The 20098-nt window shown below is 43.5% G+C and overlaps 1 protein-coding gene across 4 annotated transcripts in view; it reads right to left on the bottom strand.

The window, feature by feature from the left end:
* Positions 1 to 20098, bottom strand: part of ltbp1 (latent transforming growth factor beta binding protein 1) — a 213669-nt gene that overhangs the window by 128201 nt on the left and 65370 nt on the right. For all 4 annotated transcript variants that reach the window (XM_049601156.1, XM_049601157.1, XM_049601158.1 and 1 more), the window contains exon 4: positions 12380 to 12531. In XM_049601156.1, the coding sequence (XP_049457113.1) occupies positions 12380 to 12531 (152 nt within the window). The remainder of the gene's footprint in view (positions 1 to 12379; positions 12532 to 20098) is intronic.

The raw sequence follows: 20098 nt of genomic DNA, 5'->3' as shown, positions 1-20098 counted from the left end.
GCAACTTGCCACAAGGCCAAAAATAAAATTGGCTACAAATGTTTTTAGCAAGCCAATGTCTGCATCCAGTGGAAGATTGTTGGTTGGATAAAAAATCACCACTCTGTGACACCACTTTTCAATCATAAGACCATCATTTTGTGGTTCTAAAGAGTCATATCAATTTCAGCAGCTGGAATCTCTCAGTTAAACTTCTGTATAATATCAGTGAGTCCAGTAGCCAAGTTAGTAGGCTACACTGCATATTAATGTTGAAACTGCAAACCCCAAATGTATTTGGTATGGAATTTGGAAAGTTTTAGATTTGATAGGCAGATGTAACATTAGATTTAAACTCAATAAAATGCTACTGAAGCCCAACCCCATACACAGTGTGTTTTACTATAGATAAGTTAAATATGAAGTTGACTCCTCTTTCAGTGACTGAAAAAGGAAAAACTTGTAAGAATTGACGTCAGCTTAACAAGGAGAGAAACATTCATTTCATCTGATCATCTCTATGTGTAAACTATAACACTATGGTCATACTTGGTAGACATTTGATATGTAGACAACCAATACATGACTGGAGTGTAATTTATAAAATAAAACATATGATATCATAAATAATCAAATAAATAAAGTAATTACAATCAAATCGATACCAAAAAGTTTGTCAAGATGATTTCTCAATTATTTCTCCACTTTCAACAGTGTGTATGATTTAGGGGAATTTAGTGTCATCTAGGGGTGATGATAGCAGATTACAACCAGCTGAAACTTCTCCCAGTTAGAAATCCTTTAGTGTTCATTGTTCAGGAGGTTTTAATAGGAGCCTGAGTTATCCATCGGGGGGTGGCACAGTGGTGCAGTGGTTTGAATTTTCACCTCACAGCAAGAGGGTTCCTGGTTCAAACCTTCCATGTGTCAGTCCTGTAGTAGTCTGGTGATCTGTCCAGGGTGTACCCCGCCTCTCACCCTCTCCGCTAGGATTGGCTCCAGCCCCCAGGATAAGCGGTTATGGAAAATGAACGAATGGTCTCTTCCTCTCCAAAACAAACAGATGTCGTGATTTAAACTGGTAGACAACACTGAATTTGACGTTATAAATCAGTGTTTCTCCAATGCTGTTTGGCATGTCAGAGACGACCCGCAAGCCCGGCACCTGCAAATGTGTGCTCATCTTTTTTCTGATCCAGATGTTCAGGAGGGTTTTACCATGAGCTGAATTATCCACAGAGGTCTCTTCTTGTCCAACAAAAATGGACCCAGTGATTTAGACAGGTAAAGACACAGAATAAAGCAGTTTTGTGTCACAAATCAGTGTTTCTTCAACAAAATTTGGGTTGTCTGACAAGGGCTGCTAGCCCAGCACTCGCTGATGTGAGCTCATTTTTTTCTCTGATAGCTTAAGATCCAGGGGCCGTATTCACAAACATTCTGAGAACACTCTCAGAGAGCTCCCAACTTACAACTTTCCTAAATCACTCTTAAGCTAAGACTCTTTGCTAGATATTTTTAGGCTCAGAGCAACTCTGAACAAGAAGACAGACAGACAGTCTTATCTTAGTTTTTTAGTTAGTTGGTAGGTATGAGACATTCTTTTAACTTAAATTTTTGCAAATACACATTTTAATACAACTTTTGGTACTAGAATATTAAAATCAACTGCTTTTTTGTTCCACTAGATGGCGCTGATGTTTTATTTCCTGATGAGGTCAGCAGAGGTCTCAGTCAGCAGTATTTGGCAGGAAGAAACAAAATCAGAAACATGCCGTCTGCATTTAACTCAAACATCTGGACTGATTTTGGATTTTTTTAACACCATACCATCTATATCATCCAACTCTGAGAGAGCAAAGAAAATAACACAGCCCATCACCTACTTCATGTGCAAAGATCTACGTCCATACAGCGTTGTTGAAAACAAAGGCTTTTGTTACATACTAGAAACACTGGAACCCAGGTATGTGTCTCCGTTCCAATGTTTTTTTCACTGACACGGCCATACCCAAGCTCTACACACAAATGAAGCACGAAGTTGAGGAATCTTTGAATACAGCAGGAAGGGTGGCAATAACTTGTGACGCCTGGACTTCAAGGTCAGTGGATTCATATATGACTATAACGGCACATTATCTCACAGCAAACTGGCGACTGCTGTCTCACGTCCTTCAAACTAGAGCAATTAATGAAAGTTACATCTCCTGCAATATGCAGCACAAGAATATGAGATTGTGGTTGTAACAGATAACTCTTCTAACATGGGTGTTGCCATTCAGTCAGCGGGATATCTGCATGTGAAGTGTTTCACTCACGCGCTTAATCTGGCCTCACAGAGGACGTTAAATCTGCCAACAGTACAGTTTGTCAGGTGTATGCAGCATTTCTGACAGGTTTTATGATGATGGTGATCAGTCTGCTTGCTTTGCATCACATTTTGCTGCAATAAAAATGGTTAAAGTCAGATGGACAGACTGAAAACTTTATCTGATGAAACTGATGTTGACAAAGTTTTCCTTTGGGGAAATATTTTGCAGTTGGGAAAAAAAGGTAATAAATCGCAATATATCGCAATTTATTTCATCACAATATCCCAATATTGCAATAATATTGTATTGTGATAATATCGTGCCATTGTATCCCCTTAAATCCTATACACTGGACTTTCAAGCTTGGTGTTTGTAAAGCCACTTGCAGGGACTTGTGTTGACACTATAGTGGATCGCCTGGGCCTCATTCAGAGAGGAGCACTGGTTCAATAAATGAACCCTCAGACCATTTAAGACCACATTCTGGTAGGCCATGAGCTGTACTTCAAATAAGGCAAGCCTTTAAAAAGACAAGACTTTGCTACATATTTATTAAGAAGACATTTATAATACCAGCTATCATCTACCAGCCAGCTACCATTTGTCTCCTCTCTTCCAACACATGTATTGAATATGAATGATTTGGAAATGTTGGCAGCTGTCTACTCTCGATATATGTGTTTATGTCCTATTTCTCTTCCTTTGATGTCTGGCCATTTCTCTGGCATTTACAAACTGCTAGCTGAAATTAAACTGAGCTGAGGAGGTTATTTTGAAACTGGGTCTGGGTCACTGTGTCCACGTCTGGGTCTGCTTGAGTCTACAGTACTGTAAAACCAAGCATCAACACTGCTCTGTCTACTGACCTCCCCTTTAATATCCCCAAATCTGTCCGTCTCGCTGTGGCCAGAGGCACAACCACTCAAACTGCAGCCTACAGATTCTTTGAAAAATATTGACTTATTCATAGATGCATACTGGCAAGTCTGACGTTGGAGTTCGGCCTTGAATTTATGACAAGCCACAATACCCAACCACGAGCTGGTGAATTATAGCTGTTGTTGATCTGTCAGATCTATAAGAGTTTGACTGTCAGCCAAAGTTGGTCCAGAAATGTTTTTTTGTCTCTAAATGGTTTGTGCAGCTCAGAAATAAAATGTGTCTCATAAAAATGTGAATGCCACAAGCCAATGGCAGCCGTCAGAGGAACCTAAGCCTTACATAGCTAAAGGTGGAGGGAAATATGGTGTATTGGTGTATTAGCTGTTTGTCTATAAATACATACAAGGTACAGGGAAGTAACAAATTGAAAGGTGTCTGGCAGTTTCCATTCATGCCCTTGTGTGTCAGCTGCCATTTAGCACTAGAGTTCCACTTCAAACCATAAATAGGAGATAATGTTTCTTCTGTTGGAAGGCTGTTGAGTAGCAGAGACTTTATCAGGGGGGTAGATAACAGGTATTCAGAGGCTCCACTGCTGACAGCCTTCCCCCATTCGTATCCACCCAGGCCCTTGTTGTTTTAGCAAACTGAGGGGTTGTCCCCCAGACGACACTTATTTTATTCCATCTCTTCCACCCTAACTCTTTTACTCTGCCTTTTTTCTGAAATTTCCCACAGAAAATGAGACTAATAACTCATTTTCGACAGCCTCAGGCAGCAGGCAATGCTTAAGTCTTCATGCCATTACTGCTGGAGCTGCAATTTGAACAAATCCTGTTTCCACCCAATTGCAAGCTCCGTATTCTCTCCGAATCCTCACAGTGTGAAAGCACGTCATGTGTTCTGTGTATCTTTGTGTGTGGTGTGTGTATAAATAAATGATGCAGGTTTCCCAGCGGTTTTAAAATGATTACTTCCTCGGAATATGTCATGCTTTTCCTGGGATACACAAGAATAAGTTTGACTTTGAAAACAGAGCTATATGTAATTAATTATAAATTCACATGCACCTTTCTAAATACACAATCCTAGCCAAACAGAAGCACATGTTCTTAAAGCGATATAACACAGAGATGTCAGTGCACTCATGTAACATTATCAGACTCATGTTGGGACAGTTTCAAAAAGTATCAAAGCTGAGGCAGCAGAACCAGAGTTATCATCCTTTTTCCTTGTCATAAGGTGGCACCTACATTACCCACAACGCAACTCAACTGCCCCTGTTTCATTTGGATATTTGTGTTATACTACCAGCAGCTTATGTAGCCTCATTCATAGATGAGAAGTGGGCCACAAAGCTCATTTCTTTCTAACTCCACACCCCAAGTTTTTTTCATTTTCAAACTTGTAGTCTTTGTAAATGTACTTGAGACAGTGGCGTCGAGTTTCCCGGCGCGGTGCAGGGTGGCGCAGGGTGGCAAACCCATGCAGAGTTAGTTTCGAGCACCGCAACCCGATGCGCGCTCAGTTTGGTAGTTTGGCAGACCGAGGTGCGCTGAGATGGGTGTGGCGGCGCAGCAGGGGGAGGTGTTGACAGATCCAGCTTGGCACAGTGACAGTTTCGTGCCAAAAGGCTTCACTGAAGGTGCGCTAAAAGCTCGCCAGCTGAAACCAGGTCTACTGTCAGTGCAGGCGGAGCGCAGCCGGTGTAAGCCGAAGTTTGGCTGACCGGCGGACAGTGCGCACACGTCACTGAAACCTCACAGGCAGGTTTCCAGAATATCAGGCACATTAACGATGCAAAAAATACCCAAAAAACACTATTCAATGCAACTATCTGCAATCAGCACATAAATGTATCTCTATATCGACTGTCCCGTCACATCTGATGTCAGATCAAAGGGCACTGGCACTGTTTGGCACGTATGGCACGCGTAATGGAAACCCAACCTGATTTGATTAACACAGCTGCAAACTAATGAGCTCACATCCCTCTCAGCCAACCACAAACAGCCACAGCATCAGATAGGGAGTATATATTCAGCATCTGTCATCTTAGAAAAGTCAAAAGAAAAGAAACAGAGTGAAACTGCGAGAGAGAAAGAGAGAGCGTGCGTGCATGAGAGAAACGCTGTCAACAAATTGTTATCTTCGGTGTCTTAAGGGTTTACGTGCTTCATGTGATTGCCTATACAAATGTTAAAATGTTCTTGCTTAACGTGATCTACAAAGATGGAGTACATTATTGCGAGGAGGAGGAGGACTTACACAGAGAGAGGCCGAACTGCATGTGCCAAATCAGCAGGAATAGCATCAGGGCACACGGGAGAGGAGAGACCACCTGGCTGCACAGCTCTGTCTGAGTATTTCCCTGTACATCCATTCTCACATTTATGGTGTAAATTTACTCAATCACATTAAATATAGGCTACAACAAATCACCCAAAACAAATTATTTCAACATTCAATTTATTTTATTTATTGTTCCCCCCCTCTTCCTCTTCTTCCTCTCCTCTGGTTAGCGACAGCTCTACGCTTGTGTGGCCTTAATTGCCACCTGGGATGGGACCGTGGCCGTACCCTGCGGCAGCAGGCACTCGGCTGCATCTGCCAGCTGACGCAGGCTAAACTCTCATTACGCCTTTGCGCGGCGCATTTAAGGGCGAGGAGAGGGGCTCATTTGATTGGTATGATGTGAATCGGCTGTGTAAAACCCACTCCACGCCTTCTCTCCTCCCTCTTTCCGACGTTCACAGGTAGGACGGAGGTGGGAAAGTGGAGTAGCTGCGCCAGGCGCATGGTGTGCCAAACTTGCAAACTCCGCCTGGCCACACCCAGCTGGCGAAGCGCAGGTGCGCTGCGCCCCCGCCTCGCCCGGTCTGCGAAACTAGAGGCCAGTGTTGGTCGAGCTTTATCAGGAGCTCCTTCTGAGATAAAAAGCTTTATACAATTTTTTACTCCCCAACACCTGGAAAAAGACTGATGGAACTGATTTCCCCTTTGAGAGATTCACATCTTAATGGTAATGTGGGAGCAATAGTGCTGACCTGATGATATTTCGGTATGCAGTGGCAGGGAGGAACGATCTGTCACATGCAGCCAGTTTGGCATGTTGTGTCAGTGTATTTAAGGTTGAAAATTTTTATGACTTTTTTATGGATTTACATTTCTGAGCTTTTGATTAGGGCCAACTATACCCAAAAAATAATTAAAGAAATTCATCTTCACAGATAAAAAGGGCAAAAATGTGGTGAAAATTGTGGGTTTCTGAGGCTTGCGCCAAAAGTTTTTCATATTCACAGTGATGACGTACCATGGGGGAGTTGTCCTGACCCTTCAGCATACAGTAAACTGCACAGTAGTAGTTTGGCTAGTTTAGCTCTCCGTTTGTTTCTTAATAGCAAGTTTTGTCCGGCTTTTCACATAATGGTGAGATACTGCATTTGTGGAGGCTGCACAAACTCTAGTCTATATGGACATAGAGTTCATACTTTTCCAACAAATAGGGAAAGTGCCACTTTTCGTGCGTGGGTGCACTTTGTCCAAGTGAGGAGACGGGACTTCACTGCAGCATCAGCAACGAAGAACGTGGTTATTTGTGGAGACCGGGAGTGATGTGTTCACGGGACCGGGTGTGGGTAAGGAGGCGGGCCGCAGAGTTTTGAACCATTTGGAGTCTATGGAGGGAATGGGAGGTGATGCCAGTCAGGAGGGAGTTGCAATAGTCGAGGCAGGAGGAGATGAAGGCGTGGATGAGGGATTCAGCAGCAGGGGGAGAGAGGCAGTGTCTGATTTTGGCGATGCGGCGGAGGTGGAAGTAGGAGGTCTTGACGATGGAGCTGACATGGTGATCGAAGGAGAGGGTGGGGTCCAGGATAACGCCGAGATTGCATGCCGGGGGGAGGGGGTGATGGTCGAGGTGTCCATAGTGAGTGAGATGGGTCCAGTTTTGTTGAGAGTGGATTTGGTGCCTAAGAGGAGAAGCTATGTTTTGCCACTGTTGAGTTTGAGGAAGTTGTGAGTCAGCCATGTTTGTATTGTAGAGATGCAGGTTTCGATGTGGGTGAGGGGAGGGTTTTAGGTGGGTTTGGTGGTGATGTAGATCTGGGTGTCGTCAGCGTAACAGTGGAAGTCCAGGCTGAGTTTGCAGATGATGTGACCAAGGGGGAAGAGGTAGCAGATGAAGAGGAGGGGGCCGAGGACTGAGCCCCGAGGGACCCCCTGCGTAACTGGGGAGAAGGTGGATGTGTGGCCAGACAGGGAGACAAACTGTTGCCTGTCGGTGAGGTAGGAGGTGAGCCAGTCGAGTGCAGTGCCCTCAACACCCTGTTGGCGCAGCCTTTGTAGGAGGATGGAATGGTTCACTGTGTCAAAGGCTGCGCTGAGGTCAAGTAGTAACAGGATGTTGAGGGCACCGGTGTCTGGGGGTGGAGTTGCTGATGGTGGCAGTCAGGGAGCTGTTGATTTGGGAGATTTTATTGTTGAAGGCGAGGAAGAAAGAGTTGCAGAGGTCAGGAGAGGAGGGTGGATTGATGTCCGGTGGTTGGAGCAGTTTGTTGACGGTGGAGAACATGATGCGGGGGTTCCGGGTGGTGCTGTTGATGAGGGTGGAAAAGTGGGCGGATTTGGCAGCTTGGAGAGCATCACGGTAGGAGGAGATGTGTTGTTTGTAGGCTTCGGCGTGAACAGTGAGGCAGGTTCGTTTGTATAGTCGTTCGAGTTGACGGCCAGTCTGTTTCATGGTGTGGAGTTCCGGGGTGTACCAGGGGGCGGGGTTGGTGAATGAGACAGAGGAGGTTTTCCAGGAGGCTAGGGAGTCGAGAGAGTCAGAAAGGATGGAGTTAAGCATGATGGCATAGTCGTCGAGGAAGGAGGGGGCAGAGTCTGGAGGGGAAGGCAGAGGAAATGAGCGGGGAGAGCGTGGGTGGGTTGACTGCCTTGATGTTGCGGTAGGAGATGGTGCATTTTTTGGGATTATGGGGTGAGGGTAGAGGGGCGGAGAAGAGGATGCAGAGATGATCAGAGAGTGGGAAGGGAAGGGGATGGGGGTTAGAGATGGGTAGGAAGGAGGAGCAAACTATGTCCAGAGTGGGGCCTTTGGTATGGGTGGGGAAGTCGATGTGTTGGGTAAGGTGGAAGCAGTCAAGGAGAGAGACGAAGTCAGACGTCAGTGGGGCGTTGGGCTGATCAATGTGGATGTTGAAGTCACCGGTAAGTAGGAGGCAGGAAGAGAGAGAGGATGCAATAGTGAGGAGTTCAGACAGTTCAGAGAGAAAAGAGGGGTGTGGCTTCAGGGGACGGTAGATTAGAACAGTGGTAATAGAGTTGGGGAGGGAGAAGGCGAGGTGTTCGAAGGATGAGATAGATGGGAGGTTGAGGTTCAGTTCAGTGATGGGTAGGGATTGTTTGTGAAGAACAGCAACACCTCCCCCTCGCCCGGAGAGGCGGGGTTTGGCAATGTAACTGTAGTTGGAGGGAGTGGCTTGATTGAGAGTGTAGAAGTCCAGGGGCTGCTGCCATGTTTCACAGAGGAGAAGCAGGTCAATGTTATTGTCCAGTTCAGATAAAACAGGTGATTTGTTGAAGAGGGAGCGACAGTACAGCAGTGCCAGGGAGATGGGGGGGAGGGGTTGTTGGGGTTGGCAGTGCGGTAGGTGGGGATGACAGGGGGGCGAGAGTTAGTCCAGAGTGAGGGGATAGGTGAGCCATCAGGGAAGTGTCGGTTGCGAGAGGGACCAGAACCTCGGTGGATGTAGCGGCGTTGGCGAAGGATCCCAGCTTTGCTCGCTGCGGTGGCAGCAGCAGCAGGGAGACGGTGATTGTTGTTGAGACAGTGAAGGTCAACAGGAGTGTAGGTGAGTGGGCGAGAAGTTGATGGAATAGTAGCCTGGAGTAGCAGGAGTGATAATCCAAGGGGGAGATGAGACGTGACAGCAGATGAGAGTAGTCCGGGTAGTATATTAGCAGTGGCTAGTAGCTGATTAGCTAGAAACTGGTAGGCAGTGAGTTGTGTGGAAGCAGCAGTGGACCAGGTGTTAAAGTTAGTGAAGTGAGTGATGTTGGCTGCCCCAGACCGTACCCATGCGGCAGGCAAGCCCCGCTGTGCCATGTCGGCACTCAGCTAGGTCACAGCAGATGAGCTGGCAGGGAGTGAAGGCTCCCCCCGAGAACGTCGGCTGGATAGCCAGACAGCTGGGCTAGTGTTGTCAGTGAGGCACGCAACAGGTCGGTCCGGGTTGACACAATCACCACCACAAACACACAACATACTCACCCGAGCCCAGAGCGAGTGATCCACACACTCGAAGCCGGGAGACAGATGGATCCAGTGGTGGTGAAGTTTAGCCAGCTGTTAGCTAGCTGGCTAACGTAGCTAATAGTCCAGGAGTAAGGGAACAGATGAGTGGGAATGGAGCGGGACTGGAGAGAAGCACGGTGGGCTGGAGAAGCACGGAGACTTACTTAAACAGGTAAAGTAACAGAGACGTGGAATTAAAACAAAACAAAAGACGAGCACACGAAACATTAGACACGGACCGGGACAGAAGCAGCAGTCAACAGTCCAGACGCCGGCGTTGCTCTAACCCGGATGTGAACCACAAAACACGAAGTGACGAGGGATGAAATGGTAGGTAGACTAATCTCTCAAAACTGAGAGTGAAAGTGACGTGAAAGCACCATTAATCTCATGCAGGATCATGTTAACGTGAGTGTAAAGTGTGAAATTGCCAGCATAATGGAACATTAACGTTAACTATTAATTAATGTAAGGCGTAATTGGTAACCAACGTTTGCTAACACTTTTATAGACTGGTAAACGCCTGTAGCCTATACATTTCATCCCCTCAGGCATGCCCTTAGCCTATAGGGCAATGGCATGACACCCATTGGACTGGGAAGCCTTCAAAAATATTGTAGCTAGCATGTTGGTGTGCTATAAGGTTTTGGGAGATGCTGCAAGTGGAGATGCACCGCCTGCAGTCCTTGATGATTCGGACCAAGAGGCCTTTCCAATGGCTCCTCACTATCTGTGCTGCACTCTATAACTTAGTGTAACATCAGACCCTTGCATCGTTCATCAGGTAATGAAACTATACTCTTATCTACAATGAGCTATAGCCTACATACCACACTCCATTAAATTGCATCATGTAGGAAGATAAGATTAGGAAGATTATTACACATCTGAGTGTGATGCAGGTGGGTACAACTTTGATTGGTTTAGGCTAGATTCTACATGTGTATCTGTTGTGGCTATTAAATGCCATGTATATTTTCATCTTTCTTTGTATATGTGTGTGTGTCTTTACATCTTCCTCTCTGCTCTTACTCCAGTGCAGTGGCTCTTCCTTCTCAGTGTTGACCCTGCTGTTTTCTCTCGTCATTATTGTTATTGTTGCCTATGACACTGTTTAGTATTTCTTTCATTGTACTTTTTCTACATGCTTCTCTTGGCAGCCCTGCATTTCAACAGAGGCGCAGCACACCTGCACTTCGCCAGCTGGGTGTGGCCGGGCGGATTTTGCAAGTTTGGCACACCATACATGCTGGTGCAGCTACTCCTCTTTCCCACCTCCGTCCCTCCTACCTGCGCAAGTCAGAAAGAGGGAGGAGAGAAGGCGTGGAGTGGGTTTTACACAGCCAATTCACATCACACCAATCACATGAGCCCCTCTCCTCGCTCTTAAATGCGCCGCGCAAAGGCGTACTGAGAGTTTACTCAATTCGCCATGGCAGAAGAGAGCAGCAGCGTCAGACGGCCAAACTTCTCCCAGGAGGAAACTGATGTTTTGGTCCGGGAGGTCCAAGCTCACAGTGTCCGAATATACGGAACTGCGAGCAGACCTCCACGGGCTGATGATGCAAAGGTAGCCTGGGAGGAGGTCACCACAATTGTAAATCAATGTTGCGTTTCTCTCGTGCACGCGCGCTCTCTCTTTCTCTCTCGCAGTCTCACTCTGTTTCTTTTCTTTTGACTTTTCTAAGATGACAGATGCTGAATATATACTCCCTATCTGATGCGTGGCTGTTTGTGGTTGGCTGAGAGGGATGTGAACTCATTAGTTTGTAGCTGTATTAATCAAATCAGGTTGGATTTCCATTACGCGTGCCAAACGTGCCAAACCCCTTTGATCTGACATCAGATGTGACGGGACAGTTGATATAGAGATACATTTATGTGCTGATTGCAGATAGTCGCATTGAATAGTGTTTTTTTTGGGTATTTATTGCATTGTTAATGTGCCTGACATTCTGGAAACCTGCCTGTGAGGTTTTGGTGACGTGTACGCACCGTCCGCCCGTTAGCCAAACTTCGGCTTACACCGGCTGCACTCCGCCTGCACTGACAGTAGACCTGGTTTCAGCTGGCAAGCTTTTAGCGCACCTTCGGTGAAGCCTTCTGGCACGAGACTGTCACTGCGCCAAGCTGGATCTGTCGACACCTCCCCCTGCTGCGCCGCCACACCCATCTTAGTGCACCTCGGTCTGCCAAACTACCAAACTGAGCGCGCCTCAGGTTGCGCTGCTCGAAACTAGCTCTGCGCGGGGTTTGCCACCCTGCGCCGAGCCGGGAAACTAGAGGCCATGATGTACAAGGTACCCTGGGTACCAGTGTGTATCATAGGTACCTTGCAGGTCCCTGGGTTGGTTGAATGTTGACGTCCTCACACATTGTGTCAACTTCAGCCTGTTAGATGCATTGTCTGTTTTCAAAATACACTTACACAGGAAATGTACAGTATCCGTACAGGCTCTTTCAACATAAACGCAATACGTCGGTACAACAGTGACTTCGGAGTGAGACCTAGTTGACTTTTCATAGTATTATGTAATGCCTAAGTTTTCGTTGTGTTTTTCCTTCCTTGCAGGCACCCATTGGTTTTCAAATAATTCCTGATACTGTCTTGAGACAGGTAAGCCATCAAAGTGATCATGTTTGGTATAGTATTTCTAAAAATGAAAGCCTGGTAACTTTTGGTAATAATACAAGCACTAATGTTGTACACTGTGATGGACCTCAAGTAGCATCAGATCTCTGAAGATATTTTCAGACAACAGTGACATTAATTGAAACCAATGTCTGCCTAGAAGGTAGTATAATGCAGAGATCATCACCAAAGTTAAAATTTTCACTCTTCAAGACCATCATTAACATATAGCATCCAAATGAAAGTAAAAGGTGAACTGTAAGGTGACTTACTTACCATGGATGGGGTTGTGTCCCACTGTGAGGGGGATAGGCCGCTCAGGTTGGGACTGGACATGCGTCTGTGTGTGCGTGGTGTGTGTGTGGTAGTATTTGGGCTTTACAATATACTGCTGGCTCTGACCTGGGTGCATGGGCATGGGCCTGATCCTGAAGGGAGAGAAGAACATAATCAATTGTCAAACAGAATATATATAGTTTTTTTTTTATTAAATGTTAACACAGACTTCTTAAAAAAAACATGACAAAATGAAAGACAATTAGCAACAGAGGGGTGCAATCTCCCCAAAATTCGATGTTCTCCTATAAATCTGTGGTCTTAATGTCACACCAGGTGTTTTTTCCTTCAAAATCATAAGTGTTTAAAAGTTTCAACCCTTTTTGAGCAGTGCAGCAGCATCTTCTGCTCCTTGTGATTCACTGTGGATTTACTCTTTGTAGTGGATGATCCTTTGCCAGCAGCAGTCTCTTCTTGCTAAATGATCTTCTTTAAATGAAAGTTCCCTCATAAGAGAGATACACTCAGGGTCTGAAATCATTGCACTGTTCTTAAATCAATAATATTAAATGACATCAATCCCAAAACCTCCCAAACAACTTCAATGATGGTCCAGAAAACTACACAACAGACATTTTAGAAAAATGTGTCCTCTGAATACAGTGCAGTGTACAGGGAAGACATTTACCATCTTGCCTGTCCTGACAAATGAAACAAAAAAATAATGTTATATGTTTTTGCTAAATTTTGAGAATTGAAGTTAAAACATATGTCATATTTTTTAATACTGACCCTTGAAAATGGAAAAAATAGTCATTTCCAATAAATTTCAAAGAAGTTACTTGCTAATTATCATCAACAGTAAAGTGCAGAGCTGGAAATGCTGTGTTTGTAATCATCAAACTTTACATTACTTTCCTATAAATGTATGAAAGAAATTACAAGCTTACCTACTTATTGGAAACAGCAGAATATAATTTTTAAATGATGCTGGGGTAATTTTTGATAATATGGGGGTCATTTAAATAAATTCAAAGTATGTTACTTGCTTATTTCCACCTGCCAACCATGAAAGTTGCAGACCTATAAAATGAAGTATTACCATGTCTATCTGAGAATGAAAAATAAAAGGTAATAGGCAATTAAACTTGTTCAGAGCTCATGCTGACCATAACAGGTTTCAAGCCAAAAAGGCACCGGATGACCATGCTTTTCTGGAGCCAGTGTCAGATATTATGACCATTTTCCTAGTCTCATGATGTAATTCACTTTATGACAATAATATATCTAAAATATCTAAGACCTAAAATGTCATTGCCAAAGACTGCCTCTCTGTGATTGTTGTGCATATGATAATACAGAGCTTGAAACTTGAAATAATAAGGGGTCATATTTGCAAAAGTAGTTTTTTTAAATGTAGCCCAGATTTACTGTAAGTTGCAAATTACTTTCCATATGTGTCATCCAGCTCATACTCACATCTGGGCTTAATACCAGGACAGTATAACATTAACACTAGAAAATATGATGTAATTAAATTCAGTACCCCAGCAACAAATCCAACCTTTGTGAAACTTTTCATGTTCCATTTCTGCTGACACTGACTTTTAGAGAGATGTTGACTCAACTCTGGTAGTTATTTAGGCTGTGGTGTTGCACTGACAAAGCATCAGACACATTACAATTAATGCAATACAACATCACAAACCATGGTCCTTTGTGGTTTTAGATTTTCACATGAATAATGATGCAGAAAATTATAATCCTTTGAAATGTTTCCTTACTTTCCTTATATCATAAATCTTTCATTCCAGCTCCATTGGATAGATGATATGGAGCAGAGAGTGAAGGAGTTGCATGTAATAAAGGTATCTTGGCTGATTTTAAACATACAATTTAGTGAGCTGAGGGTGTGGGCTGTATCCTTATGAGGCAGCAGAGTGCCCTCACACTGCTCTTTTTAAACAGGAGCAGTGAGTGAAGGTTGCAGTATGATAGCAGAGGGTATTTCTATGCTCTTACTTCATAGTCTATATCCTTTGCTTCCTGTGGCAGTGAATCATCAAGTGTTAATGTATTCTCAACTGCAAACCAAATGTGGTCTAAGAGGATCCTGTCATGTTACAGCACAAAAAGAGAAAGGGAACATAGCACAGGATACAGATTCTAATAACACCTAATTATACAACAGTTAGTTCTGGCCCTGCAATCTGATTGGTCGAGAGACAGTAAAACCGTGATGATATTGGAGTACAACATCACGGTTATTTCACTGTGTATGTATCACTCCGCCTCACAGCTGATTGCAATCAACAATCAAATCAAAACTGACGGTTAGTGTCAGTTAGGTCAGCAGTTGCGTTGTAGGCTAATTAATTCATCCACTGTCAAACAGCCAAAAATATGGATTTATTTCCTAAAATAAGTTTTGAATTGAACTATGAATGGTCATCAGAGGAAGATGAGGGAGAGGAGAAGCTGAATCCATCTGAGCACACATCCAGGTTTGTCAGTGTTTCATCAGCGGAGCTCAATGACTTGGAGAAAAGCAACATACTGTCAGATCAGAAGGCAGAGTCGGCTGTGCCTGTGAAGCAACAGTCCACCATGCAGTCGCCACAGACTTATTTCACCGGCTGCACAATTAATGGAAACGTGCAGATAAATGTGCGTAATGTGCCTGCGGCCTCGTGCCGAAGTACACAGTACACAGTAGTACAGTACAACATCACGAGCTCGAGTGTGATATTGCTTAATTAATAGTATTAAGCTACCATGTCAATTGTAGTTGCAAAATGACTTCATAGACACTATCAACATGTGACCAGTACCAAATGCTGGTGTTACAGGCAGCTATAAACAGCTGATGAAGTGCATGAACATATGTTCATGCACTTGAAATAGCAATAGTGATAGATATTGGTAAAACTCTCATTGAGATTGCAAATCTTTTTTTCAAGAGTGACGTTGCCAAGAGGGCAGCATAAACATCGAGTCATTTAACCAGCTTACAACAAGCCTCGAAATGTTCAGTTTTCTGTATCACCTCAATGCCCAGTGACATTCAAGTTTTCAGTATATGGGTTATGCCAGTAGACAGCATAGTAAATTTGTCAGCAAGCCCCAAATAGAAAACTGTTAATCACCCCTCAACTACACTGGTTCTACTAATTAATGCCTTTGTTTCCAGAAACACTGATAATTGTAACGTCTGGTAATGTTCAGGCCTGCTGCGTGCCAGTGCTAAAAGTCTTCAAAATCAATCAGAATGCTGCAGCTAACATTTTTACTAAAAAACTTTTTTGATTCCCTTAATGGCAGGACTCCAGACTAACTTTTTCCAACAGCAGCACTGTGACTCCCTGCTGAAAAGCTGATGAGCACCACTAAAATCAACATGCAGCACAACACACTCATATTTTTTCCATTGCGACAGGAGACTAATACTGATAAAGAGTTTGGTAATAAATAGTGAATTTACAGAAATAATCAATGCCGCTGAAGTTGGAGACAGATACAGGCAGAGCAGAGCAAAATCTCAGCATGTGGAAAAGACAAGTGGTTGAGGATGGATAGCTCTCTGTTGTTCCTTCTTCTCAGACAGAATGCCCAAACTACGCTCTGCTGTTCTGAGAGTGTGGTGCTCTGAATAACGGTAACAACAGCACTCTGATATGTATGAATGGTAGAGTCTCTGCCCGACTGCACTCTGGGGGCTGGGGGTATATTTACAAGTCACACTGGTGCTCTGAGTTACAAAAATTTAGTCGCACTATCTCCAAAAACTGTTGCAAAAAGTGTACACTGTTTAAATGTTTTTGCAATTTGTGTCTTTCCCTTCTCCAGGGCAGTATGCCCTTACATGTGGATATTAAGAAAAGGTATAAACAGTTTTAAACATAGTCAGACAATACTTTGTACAAACTACACCTGCTTTAAATGGTGGTGGTGGTGGTGGTGGTGGTGGCCCCAGTCATTTTAAGGATTTTTTTCAGGCCCATGACTTATGAGAGAAGCTGAAGTCACCAACATAGTCAGGGATGATCATCAACGGTTCAAGTTTAAGACTTTGTTTGTCTTGACATATTGCCACACGGGACTGTTTGTGTATAACTTCTGTGTCCATAGCAGTCTATTTGAGCCCCCAGATTCTGGCATGTGCTTGTGGTAAAAATAAAAGTCAGCATGAATACATGTACATGTGTGCTCATCTATGTTTGGTCAGCTGCTGGTGATCGGAGCCCCCAGGCATCCTCTACATCTTCTAATATTAAAAGTAATTGGTTGAATATCTGCAGTCTGCTTGGAGATGTATTGAGTTTACATCCTTTATCTTCTTAATAGGTTTAATAAACTTTATACAATCAGCCATGTTTACTACAGACTGAATGCCAAAGCATCACCCAGCCAAATGGGACATGTGCTCTGAATTGCAATCGTGCAGTCTGATATTAGTGGAGATAAGCAGCTTATCTCAAATTAGTAACGGAGATCAATTCCTCACAAACAGAGATCAGGGAATGCTATTGATGTAAATGCAGGGGATTCTTTGGTGTTAACAATGTATGAAAGTGATAATAATGATTTCTGCATCTTGTCCACATGCATCTATCCATCAAGCAAATATGGGGAACCTGTCCCTGTGCAACAAAATTATCTTCAATGAAGAGGTCATCATTATCTTCAAGGGTGAGGTCCTCCTGCTTCCAACAATCTGAGACCCATCAGTAATCCAAGTTGGGCCAGGTCTAAATTATAAATAGTTTTATTGGGTCCAGGTAGGACCCCTTTTATTTCCACAGATCTCAGGACTTTGGGCATGTCTTGATACCAGAAATGTAGTTGTTAATGCCAATACTAGTGAGATTCTGCAACTATCAATACTCAATTCGATATCACAGTAAAAGACGAAACAAAATAATAAATCCTTTGTATTAAACAAACACTCTTTGATTAAAAATATCTAAATTAAATTTAATGAAAATTTTATCATTAATCCCTGATGATCTGCCTTGAAGGCAAAGTAGTAGTCTATGTAGGTTCACAAGATTTTGTGAGTGAGGAAGCATATTTTAATTTAAAACCTACAGTATATTAACATATTTCTCCTCCATTGTTGTTGCTCAGCACTTGAACAAACAAGATGTAACAGTTGGTCTTTGTGATAGGCTATTTGTCCCGCCCCTCCTCCAATCTGATGGGGCAGCTGGGTAAAAAGTGACAGTGATGAGCACAGCATCTTACCCAAAGTTAAACATTTTTTCAACTTTTGGCAATCTGAAAAAAAAAAAAAAAAAAACATGCTAAGCACGGGGCGGCACGGTGGTGTGGTGGTTAGCACTCTCGCCTCACAGCAAGAGGGTTGCCGGTTCGATCCCGGGCGTGGGAGCCCTTCTGTGCGGAGTTTGCATGTTCTCCCCGTGTCAGCGTGGGTTCTCTCCGGGCACTCCGGCTTCCTCCCACAGTCCAAAGACATGCAGATTTGGGGACTAGGTTAATTGGAGACTCTAAATTGTCCGTAGGTGTGAATGTGAGCGTGAATGGTTGTTTGTCTCTATGTGTCAGCCCTGCGATAGTCTGGCGACCTGTCCAGGGTGTACCCTGCCTCTCGCCCGATGTAGCTGGGATAGGCTCCAGCCCCCCCGCGACCCTCAAGAGGATGAAGCGGTTAGAAGATGAATGAATGAATGAATGCTAAGCACGTAGCACTTAGAGCAAAATAGACGCTCATTGCCTTGTGACGCTGCTGCTCTTTGTAATGCGGTGAAAATACACTGGGTTTCCATCTAAAAAACAACAAAATACGTTGGCCTCAGGAATAAACATTTTTTCTTTTTGATGAGTCAAGACAGAGCTGTCCCTGCAGCTGCACTTGCTGCCTTCTTCCACCTGTTGTTGTTCTTCCATGCCGGTAGGCATTCTTCTTCCTTTGGCATGTAATGGCAGACTACAGCACTTGTGGGGTCCTAAGGACAGAGGGATGTCGTATGCTGTAAAGCCCTCTGAGGCAAATTGTGATTTGTGATATTGGGCTTTATAAATAAAATTGATTGATTGATTGATTGATTGATTGATTGATTGATTGATTGATTGATTGATTGATCGATCGATCGATACCCTGCCCTGTCAGGTCTAGAGGAACTGCATCCCCAGTACTTGCAGTCCTGGAGAAAAATTAGTACCCTCACATTTTCAGAATGTTAGCATCAACGTATCAAAGTATCAAAGTATCAGTTCTTGTAAAATCTCTACAGGTCTGTGGGTCAATATGTCTATACCCAAGTGGATCCAAGCTTCTATTGACTTCTCATTCTATTTGGGTCTGTTAACTTCAACCACATTTCGTATCAGCCCTAATTATCCCCAAGTCTATTTCAAGCCTGATCCCATACTCATTATTTTTAGATGGGCCCCTTACGGCCTCTATACCAAAGATGTCTTTAGCCAGGCTAGCAATATCGGCTTGGGTATGGTGATATCTCTAGGTCGGTCAGTCTACCATTTTGGTTCAGACTGAAATATCCTGCTACTGGATGGATTGCCATGAGCTGTGGTACAGCTATTCAAGGTCCCCAGAGGATTACTGCTAATAACTTGCTTACTTTTTATGTATCACCTCCAGCAGTGTCACTTTTCATGCATGGATTGGTATAATATTTGATTCAAAAATTTCTGGCTGCTAGACTATGCTTCCACATAACGTTGGTGATGATCTGACTTTTCCTTCAGCACCACCATAAGGTTGACTTTATTACTGAATGAAATGTCTAGTCAAGTACTGAATGGACTGCCATGATGGGGTTTTTTTTTTTTTTTTTACAAACATTATTATTAAATATTTAAGTTACACGTCCATGAGATGTACCAACCTATAGCATACATATATCAATAATATGAGCGTATATATTACATGGTATTGATATTGTCATAATAGCCTGTTCATGTAAAAGCTTACAATCAAGGAGTGCGTGGCTGCACATATTATGTCTGCCTCCATTTCAGGCTTCACAGGTGGCAGAGGAGACACAGACATACCACCAGTAAAAAATTAATAACCCATAAGCTATTAGTATTCAAATAACTACATTGTTACAAGGCTTACATATTTATTTTGATGATATAAACATGCTTTGGGTTGTCAGTGTGAAAAAAAGAGAAAAGATATATTAAAGCCTGGCACCACTCGTGTTCATCCTTTGATCAGCCTGGAGCCAGTCCCACAGAGCCAGGCAACTGCCAGATGTGACAGAATGCATGTCAATGTAGGTCTTAACAAAATGTAATATTTTCTCATAGACTAAACATTTTCAAGTGATTAACAGGTGGCTGAAAATACTAAGATGCCGGTCATAATATGGTCTAATCACAATTATCCAACTCAGCCAGCTTTACTGCTGCACCCCAAGTCCATCCTGACTCAAACTCTGTTTGCGTACACAGTTGAGAACTGACATGAGATTTGATCATAGCTTCCATTCAAGATCACACTGATATATGCTGAGCTTTGCATGGAAATGACCATACAGCCAGTTTTCTGTCGTATGTTTGTTTCATTAATGAGGGCCAATGTGTATATGGGTACCTAAATATTGTTCTAAAACATATGTTTGAATCAAGCTGAAAGCACCGCAATACCTACTGCTTGCAAAAACAACAAACGGGAAATAAGGATTACAATATTCCAGTGCAACGCTCCTCTTGATGGTGACTCAAATAATT

Source organism: Epinephelus fuscoguttatus, linkage group LG16 (assembly GCF_011397635.1).
Source record: "Epinephelus fuscoguttatus linkage group LG16, E.fuscoguttatus.final_Chr_v1".
Taxonomy (NCBI): domain Eukaryota; kingdom Metazoa; phylum Chordata; class Actinopteri; order Perciformes; family Serranidae; genus Epinephelus; species Epinephelus fuscoguttatus.
Note: the sequence above shows the minus strand (reverse complement) of the source record. Positions and strands in the feature narration are given on the sequence as shown.